Below are 13,493 nucleotides of genomic sequence, written 5' to 3' on the forward strand. Positions count from 1 at the left end.
CTCTTCTTCAAATCCGTTTCTCATCCAGAAGACCAGTGTGTTTGTTCAACATAGCAAAGTGTTTTCTGAGCACCTGCTCTGTGCCAGGCACTGAGCAAAGACAGGGATGCTGAGATGAGCCACACATCTCTGAGTGCTTCTGGTCGCCCAAAGGGCTTTTCAGAGTCAGTTCTGAGGATCCACTGCAGTAAAATAACCCGGGATTTGTTAAAAGTGTAAATGTCCAGGCCCTCAAAACCCAGGTCTGCAGAATTTCAGAGAGTGGGGTCCACCTGCAATTTTGGAAGGCCTCTCGTAGAATCTCATTTACTCTAAAGTTTGCAAACCAGTGAAAATTAGCCATCTAAAAAGGTCAGGTGCTGTGGCTCATGCCTGTAATCCCAGCACTTTGGGAGGCTGAGGCAGGTGGATCACTTGAGGTTAGGAGTTTGAGACCAGCCTGGCCAGCATGGTGAAACCCTGTCTCTACTAAAAATACAAGAACTAGTCGGGCATGGTGGCAGGCATCTGTAATCCCAGCTACTTGGGAGGCTGAGGCAGGAGAATCACTTGAACCGGGAAGCTGGAGGTTGTGGTGAGCCGAGATCATGCCGCTGCACTCCAGCCTGGGCGACAGAATGAGACTCTGTCTCAAAAACATACAAACAAAAATGTAATGACCTAAATTTTATGTTTATTGTATAAAAAATATACAAATAAAAAGAAGGAAATTAAAACCACTTGCTCTGATCCTACCTTCCTAAGATAATCATTGTTGGCATTTGATGAAATATCCCTCTAGGGTGTGTGTGTGTGTGTGTGTGTGTGTGTGTGTGTGTATGTATATGTGTGTGTGTGTTTAGACATATACTGTAGCATCCACATGGTAGCTGATGCTGTGCTAGGCCCGAGGGACAAATGAGTGAGAAAAGAGTGGTCCTGGCCATATGGAACACCTGCAGTCATGTTACATGATGCCTGGCACAGCCTGAAACCCAGCCTTGTTCACCTGCTGTTACCTTTTTCCCACAGGTATACATCATCAATGTGACCTGGTCTGACTCCACCTCCCAGACCATCTACCGGAGGTACAGCAAGTTCTTTGACCTGCAGGTGAGTTGGTTGGAGCTCTGACAGTGGCCCGAGTCTCTCTGGTGGGCTGGCCTCTCTCTTACCCTCGCTTATCCAGGAAGCCCCCAACAGACCTATCAGGGTCAGAGTCCAGGTGGGAGCAGAGGGATAGAAGAGGGAGACTCGAAGGTAGAGCTGGGCTTGTCTCAATCTTGGCCTCCTCTGATGGTCTTAACAATCACGCTTTGTCACCCTCCCTTGCCTACGGGGTAGGAAACAGTGGTGGAGAGGCAGGAGGATGGTGGGAGGATGGCGGGAGGATGGTGGGAGATAGTGGGAGATGGTGGGAGATAGTGGGAGATGGCGGGAGGATGGCGGGAGATGGCGGGAGATGGCGGGAGGATGGTGGGAGGATGGCGGGAGGATGGCGGGAGATGGTGGGAGGATGGCAAGGTGCTGGGTACCTGAGTAGGCACGTGTCTGTAAACATCCAGGGTGAGACAGAAGCCACCACATCATTGCAGGCAAAGAAAAGCAAACACACAGGGAAGACTGAGACAGAAAATAAGCAATTTTTTGAACTACAGGTACAAACTAGGCATACATATCACGGTGTCTGTCTGACCGAATGAGGCACTTGCCACCCAGTTTGTACATGTACGTGGTGGGTGTGTGTCTCTAAGACACATAGGCACGTTCACAAGGGGGATGGTAGTGTGGCGTGAGTCCCACAGCTACCCCTGTAGACACCCCCTTGGTGCCAGCTAATTTAGTTAGGCCTCTTTGGGTTGCAAGTGATAGTTTTACACTGGCACTGACTTAGACACAAAGGAGACTTGATTGGAGGAGGGACCAGGGAAGCTTGTGCAGCCAACCACATAGCGAGAAGGGCAGTGAGGCAGACGCCTACAGGAATACCTGTGTTAAAACGCGCACGCGGAATGAAGAGAACCCCTAAACAGGCTTTGTGCGACAGCAAGGCTGTTTATTCACCTGGGTGCCGTTGAGCTGAGGCCGAAAATGGAATCAGCGAAGGGCAGTGGGACGGGAGTTGGTTTTATAGGTTTGGGGTGGGCAGTGGAAAGTTACAGTTTAGGGTTTTTTTTTGCAAGCTGGGAGGGCGTTGTAGGGTGTGGAGTCACCGAGTTGGCCAAGCTGGGAGGGGGTCGTAGGATGTGGCGTCACCAGGTTGGCCAAGGTCAGTTACAAAGTCCAATGGCCTTGTCATTTGGGGCTGGAATAAGAAGCAATCGAGAATGTCTCAGAGTTAAGTAGCCGCCACAGGGGTTGATCATTTCTTCCTCTTTCCGTGGTCTTACAGCCATTTCACGTTTCTAATTTCAGAAGGCCCTCCAGAGGTGTACGTGCGTTTCAGGGGGTTCGCCATGCAGTCCACGGTGTGGTCAGACCTTACAACCTGAAACCAGGATCTTCTCTCCCCCTGTCTTGTCTCTGCTTCCCTCTGGTGCCGCCCTGGGCTTCTGTTACCTCACACCCCGAGGAACATGGCTGTCAACAGCTCTAGGATTTTACAGCTTTTGGCTCCCAACGGAGGAGAGATTGACTCTTTCCCACTTCCACGTTGAAAAATCCCAGGGAGGTTCTGATTGGTCCAGCTTGGGTCAGGTGCCCTCTCTGGACCAATCAGTATGGCCGGGCGTCAAGGGCCTCTTAGCACAGACATGGCCGCTAGGGAGCTCGCCTCTGTGGATCACAGGCAAGCACCAGAGAAGAGACAATCAGTATGAGATGAGCAGCAACCCTTCTAGGCCAAGCCAAGATGTTCCAGATTTCTCCTCAGGGCTGTGAGCTTGGTTTAGGCCAATAAAAATGCAGAGAGACACCCCCTTCTGCCCTCACAGCCGGGGCCCACTCCTTTCTTGGTGGGTCTTTGGTTGTCAGTCATCTTGAAGAGGTCATCTTGGGCGCCCTGTGCTTGCCCCCTGATACCTGCTTCTATCTCATTGTCCTCATTGCCCTACCTATGAGACAAGTCAAGGGTGAGCCAGCGTCCTGTATGACAAATCCTCTCTAATCCAACGATATGGGATTGAATATCTCATTGAATATGGGATTGAAAGCCACTCCTTACTCTCCTGCCTTCTTCCTCTTCCCTCTTCAATGCATGTCCAGACTCCTTGGGTCCGGCGTAAGCTGGTGGGGTTTGCTGATACCCCATCAATGGGTGCAGTGTGCTGGACAGGAAGTGATAACTCAGTTGGGGAGGGGAACCCTGAAAGGACTCATTGATGAGCCGGAGGGGGCCTGAAAGCCAGTGGAAACTTCCAAATCAGAACGTTTCTTCCCCCTCTTCTGTTCTGGCCCCCCACCCCCTCCCTCATTGCAGAATCTCAGGAGAAAGGAATGCTGCTCCCCCACCAGCACCTCCCTTGCCGGGAGGACTCATTCCCTATGTGTGGAAAGGGTGTACACAGGCCGGGAGCAGCTACTGCTGTCTGCTGGCCATAGCAGTGGCCATGAGCTTGATCAGGCTTGTTCCTGTGGGTCATTGCCAACCTGTAGATGCAGTTTGGGAAGGGGTTGGAATAGTTCTTTGAAATTAACTTACGAGCCAAGCATAGCATCTTTATGAACCCATTTTACCTGCCATGATGTGTTTCACTGGCGTTCGTTTTGAAAAGCCTTGCTGATTTATCAGGTCGCTGATTTTAGTGTGGTGGATTATATAGAGGAAGAACAAAGGGATTTGCTAACTCCATCTCTGGTCATTGGTGCACCTCAGAACTCATGTCTCTGAGAGGTTGTGAAGAGCGCGGCTTCGACTTTAGGTGCCGCGGGCACATTGCCTGGGACTGGTTACCGGCTGTCTCCGTGTTAACTCCGGACAGGTTCCTTCACTTCTCTAGGCTTGCTTTCCCCAGCTGTGGTGTGAAGGTTCAAATAGTGCCTACCCGGTAGGCTTATTAGGAGGACTGAATGAGTGAATCCAGATTTCTCCCGACACTTAGTTGCCTGGTGAGTTGCCTCGTGTTGCCAGGTCGCAGGGATGTTGGGCTGCATGGCTGGGGGACCTAGGGGCTGGGGACCCACTCCCTGATGTTGCCTTGTGGCTTCCCTCACTTGGCGTCACTCTGCGGTGAGCTCTCTATGCCCGGTCCCTGCCAGCATGGGGAGCTCGTTGGGAGCTGGGGTGTGGCCCAGGGGCAGCTTTCAGACATGTTTTGCTCCTTTCATTTTTGGCTGACCCTGCAAGTCCCAGGCTCACCAGGCCCACCTTCAGCCAGCTGCCCCCCTCGCTTCACCAACTCCTGGTTCTAAGCTCCCCGAGGGCCACAGACCCGCCTGTGAATCTGATGGAAGCCCTTTCCCCAGAAAAAGAGTGGATACATACAATTTTACTTACGGTGGCAAGTGTTCACAGACCCCTTGTGGACCCACAGTGAGGACCTGCATCAGCCAGGGGTGATGGTGGGCATGTAGTTCCAGGTACCCAGGAGGCTGAGGTGGGAGGATCAATTGAGTTGTGGCTGCAGTGAGCTATGACTGCACTACTGCACTCCAGCATGGGTGACAGAGTGAGGCCCTGTCTCAAAAAAGCAAAAACAACAACAACAACAAAAACTGCCGAACTCAATGAGTTTAGATCATGAATCAGACATTCAATCCGGTACTACTTGGGCAGCATTTTGGGGGTCTATTCAGATAACAGGAGGCCTGGACACCCCTTTGATAGACCTCTAGTTCTCCCCGCCCCCACCCCTGCACAAGTTGGTTGCCTGCACCCCAACGTGGGTCTCCCTGTACTTCCCTCTCTTATCTCTCCCGCTTCAGATGTTTTCCTTTGTCCCGAAGGCCAGGTACCCATGAGGTGGCCTTGGGTTCCAATCTCTGTCACACAGCCCGGGAACCATAAGCAAAGTGATCCCAAGTGGTCCCTGACCCTCTCTGGCTGTGAGTTGAAGACCATGGGGGGTTTGTGCAGATCCAATTTCATTCAGAACAGCACACGGACCCTCTGTTTCTCCCTGTCAGGGCACACAGGGAGACGGACACCTGCACCCTGCCCTTCCCACTCTAGCCATGAGGCCAGGAAGCACTTGAAGGGTGCTCTTCATCTGAACAGAAACCCCACACTCTTCGGTTTGTCCATTTCTCTCCACGGCAACTTCTACATCAGCACAGCTCTTCCACACCCCCTACCCCTGCACTTCCCACCCCCTCCCGGATACAAAGATCTGAAGCAGACCATTTTTTCTGGTTATTATCTTCAAAGCTTCTGCCTGGACCTAACTGCCCTGCGTGTGAAGCTCTCAGTAGATCCTTGGAAATGAACAGTCTCAGGCACGTGCCAGCCCTGAGCAGCAGCAAGCAGGAGGAGCCAAGAGCTGAGGCTTATCCTTGGAGATGGTTCGCTGTCCCTTTGGGGTGACTCATGGCATTCAGGACAGGGTACTTAGAACTCTGGTGGTGCACTGGGGAGCTGTTCACAGGGAATGGTGGAAGTCAGAGGGTCGGGAGACACTGAGAGAACTGCCCCCACCATCAGCTGGTGACTGCTCGTTCCATGCTTTCTGAAGCCGTAGGACCCTGCAGAGCAGAGGCATTGATCTTAGCGCCCCCTTCCCATCCCACCACCCACCTTCTTCACTCACAGCTTCCCTGCTACCTGTGAGGTCTTGGATTAGGGTTGCCAGATAAATATGAGATGTCCAATTAAATTCACATTCCAGGTAAACAGCAAATGCTTTTTTAAGGATAAGTATGGGTACTAGGTGCAGTGGCAGCTCATGCCCATAATCCCAGCACTTTGAGAGGCCAACTTGGGAGGATTGCTTGAGTTCAATAGTTTAAGATCAGCCTGGGCAACGTAGCAAGACCCTGTCTCTACAAAAAAATCCCTCCTTCCTTCCTTCCTTCCTTCCTCCCTTCCTCCCTTCCTCCCTCCCTTCCTCCTCTCTCCCTTCCTTCCTTCCACCCTCCCTCCCTTCCTTCCCTCCTTTCCTTGCTCCTTCCCTCCATCTCTCTTTCCTTCTCTCCCTCCATCTCTCCCTCCTTCTCTCCCTCCCTCCCTCCCTCCCTTCCTCTCTTCCTCCCTCCTTCCCTCCCTCCCTCCCTCCCTCCTTCCCTCCTTCCCTTCCTTCTTTCCTTCCTCCCATCCTTCTAGTATTAAATGTCTAACTTGTACATCCAGGCAGTGTGCCAGCTCTGGGACACACTGATGATCCAAAGCAGATCTGGTTTTTGCCTTTATGGGTCTCACAGTTTAGTGAGGGAAGACAGATTTTACTTAAAAAACAAAGACAAACAATATTGTTCTACGCCATTCCAGATGTAACAAAGGAAGGTGCCGTAGACATATAGGGAAACCTTATACTCTGGGATCAGGGCAGGCTTCCTGAAGAAGTGAGTTTTATCTGACACATCAGTGAGTTATTGTATCTTATTTTACTTTCGAGATCAGAGATTCTTTTGTGCTTCTAATGAAAGCCAAAGACTCCCCAGACAAGTGCATGAATGTGCATCTGTAATTCTAATAACCGTTTTGGTTATTCATACCCCCCTGAAATCCATCCATGAGCACCAGGATAATGCCCTCTGCCCTTCCCCAGACCTTATTCTCTCCCCGTATTGTCTGACATGAGCGTTCAGATCCAGACACACACACGGGAGCTGCGCACGGAACCCAGCCGCTCTTCCTGCCCACTCGGAAGCCGCAGGTACGGAGGCTTTAAAGTTGTGCTGTCCAGTGCAGTGGCCACTAGCAACATGTGGCTATTTAAAGTTGATTAAAAATTTTTGAAATTAAATTTTAAAAATGAAATGAAATAAAAGTAAATGTTTAGAGTTCCTTGGTTGCACTTGCTGTATCACAAGTACCCAGTGGCCACCATGGCTAGTGGTTGTGTGTTGGGCAGATATAGAACATTTCTATTATCACAGAAAGTTCTGTTAGATGGCTGGTTTGGACAACCAGGAACACACAACGGGCTTGAGCCGGCTCTCTGCCCACCCTACAGTGATCTGTCAACTCCCGGCCCCTTCCCAGGTTGCCCCCTGAAATCTTCTAGGGCCCTGGCAAGAAAAGGGAGATTATTCTCCTGCAGTTTGTCCATCCTTAGAGCGTTTCGGCTCAGCAGCTATTCCAAACACTTCTTCTGAAAACCAGGTCAGTTTCCTGAGAGGGCCTCTAAGAGCCTTTCAGATGTCAAGTTAAGAACAGGGAAGAGGTGAGGCTGTTAGTCTCCAAGTGGAAATTGATTTCTTCTAAAAATAACTCACCACTCAGCCCTATCTGTCCCAGGGGAAGCTGACCAGGACAGGGCCTAATGTCGAGGCCCGTTTGGTGAGAAAGGGCCTGGGTTGCTTGGAGGTGCAGTTCAGATGGGAGGAGGGGCCACAGATGCCATTTTCAGTTGCTTTCTCACTGGTGGCTGGACCAGATTTCCAGCCTTTGTCCATTTCCTTGCACAGCTCCTTCCTGGTCCCACTGAGGAGGGGCCGGAAGGCTCTCTGAAGCCCTGGTTCCGTGGACAGTTGTTTCACAACCTGACCTACAAGGCACTGGGCGACAGTAATTGCTCTGCAAACACCACCCCACCGTGCTGCTGGTGCTTTAGTCTGAACTCTGGCCAGCAAGTGCACAGGGTCAATATTTGATCAGAGCTGAGAGCAGCCCTTTAGCTTTCCCTGCACCACTTGGAAGATAGAGTTAAGAAGGTTGTTCAGGTTTGCTCATTGGCTCTGAAGGACCCAACCTGTTCTGACAAGCTTTTCTCTCTCTTCCTTATTCATCTCTCTAGACTCTCCACCCATGCACCCCACTGTACCCCACCCCAGGGTCACACTCACTTTCCAGAGCTCCAACAGCCCACCTCATGATGGGTGAAAAAATTATAATTCCTGAATTACCAATAACCAGCCTTGGAATGAATGTGTATGTGGGTGTGAGTGTGTAATGATGTCACTTATGGAGCTTTATGGGATCATTGCATGTTTAGAGTTAGAGTTCTTATACCAAGTGCCTCACTTTGGAGTTAGCAAACTATGTTAATTTTCTCTTCATTAAATTTACGTAAGCTTTCGTTTGGTTTAATGTCCAGAGCAGGCCTCAGCTGAGATCAGCCTGGGGTGATCCTGGTGTGTACCAAGAACAAACCTGAAAGCAGAAAAGAGGGGGAAATGTCTCTTCTGCAGGCACTCTGCCTTTTAATCATCAAGGGAATTTGTTTGAGATCACTGACCCTTGACTAAAGCAAGGGGGCCACAGTCTGGGGAGGGAACCTGCTAAGTTCTAAGAATGATCTTGTACCGAGGATTGTAGAGAGTTCCAGCATACCTAGCGTGGCACAGTGCCAGCTCCAGAATGTGGTGAGCATGGGTCATTGTGAGTGCTCACATGCCCTAGACAGAGGAGAGCATCGGCCTTGACTGAGGTTGGGTGCTGGTCCCAGGCAGGCACCGAGAGCCTCATGTTGTTTGCCATGTTGAAAATGGGAAACAGCCTAAAAGACCATCTATACAGAGTTGCTAAGTCAACTACGGTATTCTCATAGCACTTAGTACGACAGTCAAAGCAAATGAGTTGATCTCATCCATCCATGGGTGGATCTCCAGGAAACATTCATAAACAAACGATGCAAGTTTCTTTTATTTATTTATTTTTTGGGGACAGAATCTCGCTCTGCTGCCCACTTTGGAGTGCAGTGGCACCGTCTTGGCTCACTGCAACCTCTGCCACCTGGATTACCGTGATTCTCCTGCCTCAGCCTCCCGAGTAGCTGAAATTACAGGCTCCTGTCACCACACCTGGCTAATTTTTGTATTTTTTTAGTAGAGATGGGGTTTCACTATGTTGATGAGGCTGGTCTCGAACTCCTGACCTCAGGTAATCTGCCCACCACGGCCTCCCAAAGTGCTGGGATTATAGGTGTGAGCTACTGCACCTGGCTGCAAGTTTCAAAACAGTATTTACAGTATGGTAACAATTATAGGCCCCCCAAAAAACAACCCAACAAGATATATATATTTTCCAAGTACATACACAGCATATGAATGTAATTTTTTTTTTCCATCTAGAAAGCTGTACTCCAGATTGGTATCAGAGTCATCTCCAGATGGGGGTTAGGGATATCAGTGGGAGGAAGGGCCTGATCAAGGGGGAACCTTAGCCTTATCTTAATGTTTTACTTTTTTAGAAAAGGAGAATGTATTCATATATTGCTTGCAACATTAATATTGAAGAATTAAAGACACACCTATGGGGGAGCTAGGGTAGGTGGGAAGTCGAAAATAAAATATGTCTTTCCTGGTCATTATGGTATAATGGGACAGAAAACGCAGGTGAAAAAAACATAAGAGCATATCTAACAAGGAGAACGTGAAACTCATAAAGATCAAATCACCTCATATTTCCTGGACCATCATTCTAGATCATTCCTGTGGAATGTAAACTGGTTAGATCCTAGTACAACCAACCCCAGGGACCTGTCCAAATTTTCTTGTCCAACTGGAATCTTGTAGTCAGATAATACTTAAAATCTGTGAACAACATATTGGGGCAGGAAGCACTTGGGCGGGGGTTCTTGTGTCATGGCAAAACTGTACTCAGAGCTGTGCGGGGCTAGAGCACAGTGGCTCAGGGCATGCGCACCAAGGCCAGGGCAGCTGGATTTCAAGACCAGCCCCAGAACTTACTGTCTAAGCTTTGATGAGTGATTTAACCTCTCTGTGCTTGATTTCTCATCTAGTATAATGGGGTGTAGAGTAATACCTGCCTCACTGGGTGACCAGAAAAATAAAATGAGACAGTCCCTAAAGAAAGCCTTTAGGATAGGACTGCACAGATTCTAGACAGGGAAGCTGACATGTCACCAGTGAGGCCCTCAGAAAATTAAAACTCCAAAAAGCCAGAGAGCCCCGCTCTTCTAGAGACAGACGTTTCTTCCTGTCCCCCATTAATATAAACATCTCTTTCATCAAATAGCCCGGTCTGCCTCCAGCCAGGAGAGGCACAAGGCAGTGTTAAAGGTTTTCTGGATAAATGCTTTTCACCTCCAAAGCTTAATTACAAACCTATTTTCCTTCCAACAATGCTGTTAGGAAAACATTGTTTTCAAAAAGGTAATTATTAGTTGACAGCTTTTCCTTGCTCCTGGAAAGAGGCATCTTTGATTCCTGAAGGAACACAGAGGGGCTCCAGGAGCCTTGTGGGGCTTCCATTGGCTTTAGGGAATTCCCTGGCTGGCTCCCCTCTGCCTGGGAGCTGGCTGGGCTCCACCGCCCTTTCAACCTAAGCCTGAGTATGAACTCCAGCTTCCTCCCGCCTCTCCCGAGTTCCCCTTTGGCAGATCCTGTTGGCAGGTGAGGGGATGGGAAGACTTGGGTGAACTGGCACCTTGGGGTGGGCTCAGGATGGGAAAGCCACTTAGCATTGAGTTTGAATGCTGGGGTTACCTGGTGTCCAGCTAGAGTGTTGGGAAAAGTTTGGGTTGGTCTTTTTTCCCCTGTGAGCAGATGGAGTTTGTAACTTGTGCAGTTTCCCAACCTGGTGGGTTTAGGAAGACCCTTGTGCTTATAGGGGCCTCTCAGGTCCAGAGCAACTCAGGACCTGGTTCCAAACAGATGGAGAGAGGTATGGAAGGGGGGCGGTGGCAGCAGGGATAGAGCATCTAGCAGAGGCCTCTGTACATCTGTGCATGAAGGGAAATAAGACCCAGAGGGCTGAGCTCAGGTCCTGAGAACCACCACACTGGGGCCTGCCCTCAGAAGAACTTTCCACCCTGCCAGAGCCTGTGGATATCAAGAGAGCTGGGGAACTTGTGTGACACTGAAGCCACTGGCAGTTGTCAGATATGCACCGTGCTGTAGGTGTGCTTGGGAAATCCCACCTTTCCTATACAGATGAGGACTTGCTCTGTGAGCCTCATTTTGGATGGTTGTGTGCATTTGATCCAGGCCCAGGTGTTCACAGAGTGTTCACGGGGTGTTCAGCCATATCCCATTCCTAATGGACTTAAGGCCCTGTCAGATCAGACCCCCATTTGTGCACTAGGAAATCAAAAGCCATCTCTGCCCTTTGCTGGCTCCCCAGCCTCTCCATGGGGTCAAGGTGGGATTTTCATACAGTGGGGGAAAGAAGCTCTTTTGTAAACTGAGGAAAACTGTTAAGAAGCTAGAATATCCTCCGGGTATCAAACCTTGGCGCTGTTCACTGGCTCTAAACTTCTGGGTGACGTCTTATGAGTGTGAACACTAGGAGCCTTGGGGCCATCACTGCTCCCCCAGTGACTGTCCAGCAGGGCTGAGAATGTCCCTTTCCAGGAGAGAAATCAGCTGTGTGCAAATAGTACAATACGGGAGGTATATGTTTGTCAACTGATATTAACTATGTCCGCTGGGAAATCAGTGGTGGAATGGTAAGTTTTCCAATGAGGAAGTTCTTAGAGATCATCTAGCAGGATGACAAGTGTCCGGCACTCATGTTGCCATCTCCCACTCATGCCTACAGCAGACATCACTAATTGATCATAGCATTCTCCCATCCTATACCCGTGGCAGACACTGTTAATTGATCACAAGCCCAGATATGGTCTGAGTCTTTCTAAAAAACAAGACCAAGTATCGTTAGGAAGTCACTACCTATCAGTTGGCAATGGCATCTTGAGGTGAAACTAATTGGCTGCCCTCTGATCTTGCCCATTTCCCTTATTTGGCAGATGAGGAAATGAGGTCCCAAGGGGGGAGTGATTTGTCCAAGATCACAGCAAGTGATAGCAGGACTAGAACTCCAGCGCTCTCACTTCTGACTCACTCCGGTCTGGGTTCCTAGACTCCCACTAAGAAGTCCTCTTGCTGTTTTTGGCTGAGGAGGGCAGGAAGCTTCTGTTGCCTCACTGAGATCACCTGGGAAACCACTCACTCTCCCTAGAAAGAAGCTGCCTCTGCAAAGAGCTGAAGACTTCTCTCTAGATCCCAGAAAGGTCCCTGGAGGCTCCCTTCCAGGCTCAGCAGCTTCCTGGAGCTCAGCCCACATCTCCTGCCCACCGTCACCTGCCTCTCTCATTTGCTGAATAAACCCCAGCTCTGCCAGGAGCAGTGGTGGAGTCAGCTCACACCACCTGCATGACTGCTCAGAGCTGCACGCCTTGTTTTCCCTGTGTAAGGTGTCATGTCAGGGTGTGTTTGGGTGTCATGTCAGGGAGGCATTGGAATGCAGTTGCTGCCTCTGTCACCTCCCTCCTCCTCTGGCCCTAGGCCTAAAGGTCCAACCTGGAAAAGTCAGTTCTGCCCCTACGGGGCCCCCATCTTACCCCTCTTTGGAGAGCCAACAGTCAAGTTCGCTGGAAAGTGTGTTGGGGGACAGTGCCCCCCTCCAAACGGGAGAATGAAGGGAAGGAGGATCTTTGGTGGTGGCTAGGTGAGTGGAGTGTGTATGTGTGTAGGTGTACACACCCTGTGAAGCTTCAGGCAGACCAGGTCACTCTCTTCCTGCCGGAGGGAATTTCAAGTGCCTCTTGACACCTCCGGAGGAGCGCTAGCTACGTGCCTGACTCCATGCATGGTGCTGGGGACCCTAAGGGGAAAATCAGGGCCATCCGGGGTGAAAGAGTGCTCAGCTGGCAGAGCATGAGGGTGGAATGCACAGAGCGGGTGTAGCCGCACTAAGTGGACATCCTGGGGCCTAGACTGCCTGCATCGTGCCTGCATGCTGTGAGCATTCCCTTCAGCTCATGGAGGCAGCTTCCATCTGGGGCCTGGAGGGCTTGGCATCCTGTTCCTCCCACCCCCGCATCCTCCCCGACTGACGAGGCAGCAGCTGGTTTTGTTTTTGACTCTTTTGGAATGAGGCACGTGGGGCTGTCAGGTAAGCTGTGGGAGCCTGAGGTGTGGGCTTTTCTGAGGAAAGATAGAGTTATTTGTCCCTCTGGAAGGCAATCTGCCCCCAGCGTGGTGACCAGGAGATGTGAGCTGCATTGATTCCCTCATTGGCACCCCTCGCCCCACTCCCGGCCCCAGGCTGGACCTCAGCTTCCTGATGATTTTAGGGGCTGCCATCCCTGTGTCTCAGGGACTCTAGTTTTTTATTTTATTATTTTATTTTTTGAGACAGAGGCTTGCTCTGTTGCCCAGGCTGGAATGCAATGGTGCAGTCTCGGCTCACTGCAACCTCTTCCTCCTGGGTTCAAGCGATTCTCCTGCCTCAGCCTCCCAAGTAGCTGGAATTATAAGTGCCTGCCAACATGCCCAGCTAATTTTTGTGTTTTTAGTAGAGAAGGGGTTTCTCTGTGTTGGCCAGGCTGGTCTCACGCTCCTGTCCTCAGGTGATCCGCCCACCTCAGCCTCCTGAGCCACCATACATGGCCTCAGGGACACTAGTTTAGATTAGAACATTGTGGGAGTAGCTGGGGCATTGGAACTTTTTCCTTTATAACCTCAATTTAGCTGGAGCCAAGGAAAAAATATTTTAGATCTCCCAGAAACCT

The 13,493-nt window shown here is 50.4% G+C and overlaps 1 protein-coding gene across 3 annotated transcripts in view; it reads left to right on the plus strand.

Moving 5' to 3' along the window:
• Positions 1-13,493, plus strand: part of SH3PXD2A (SH3 and PX domains 2A) — a 253,525-nt gene that overhangs the window by 54,897 nt on the left and 185,135 nt on the right. For all 3 annotated transcript variants that reach the window (XM_017531126.2, XM_017531128.2, XM_017531127.2), the window contains exon 2: positions 1,012-1,092. In XM_017531126.2, coding sequence (XP_017386615.1) covers positions 1,012-1,092 — 81 coding nt within the window. The remainder of the gene's footprint in view (positions 1-1,011; positions 1,093-13,493) is intronic.

The sequence above is a fragment of the Cebus imitator genome, unplaced genomic scaffold, assembly GCF_001604975.1.
Source record: "Cebus imitator isolate Cc_AM_T3 unplaced genomic scaffold, Cebus_imitator-1.0 Scaffold71, whole genome shotgun sequence".
Taxonomy (NCBI): domain Eukaryota; kingdom Metazoa; phylum Chordata; class Mammalia; order Primates; family Cebidae; genus Cebus; species Cebus imitator.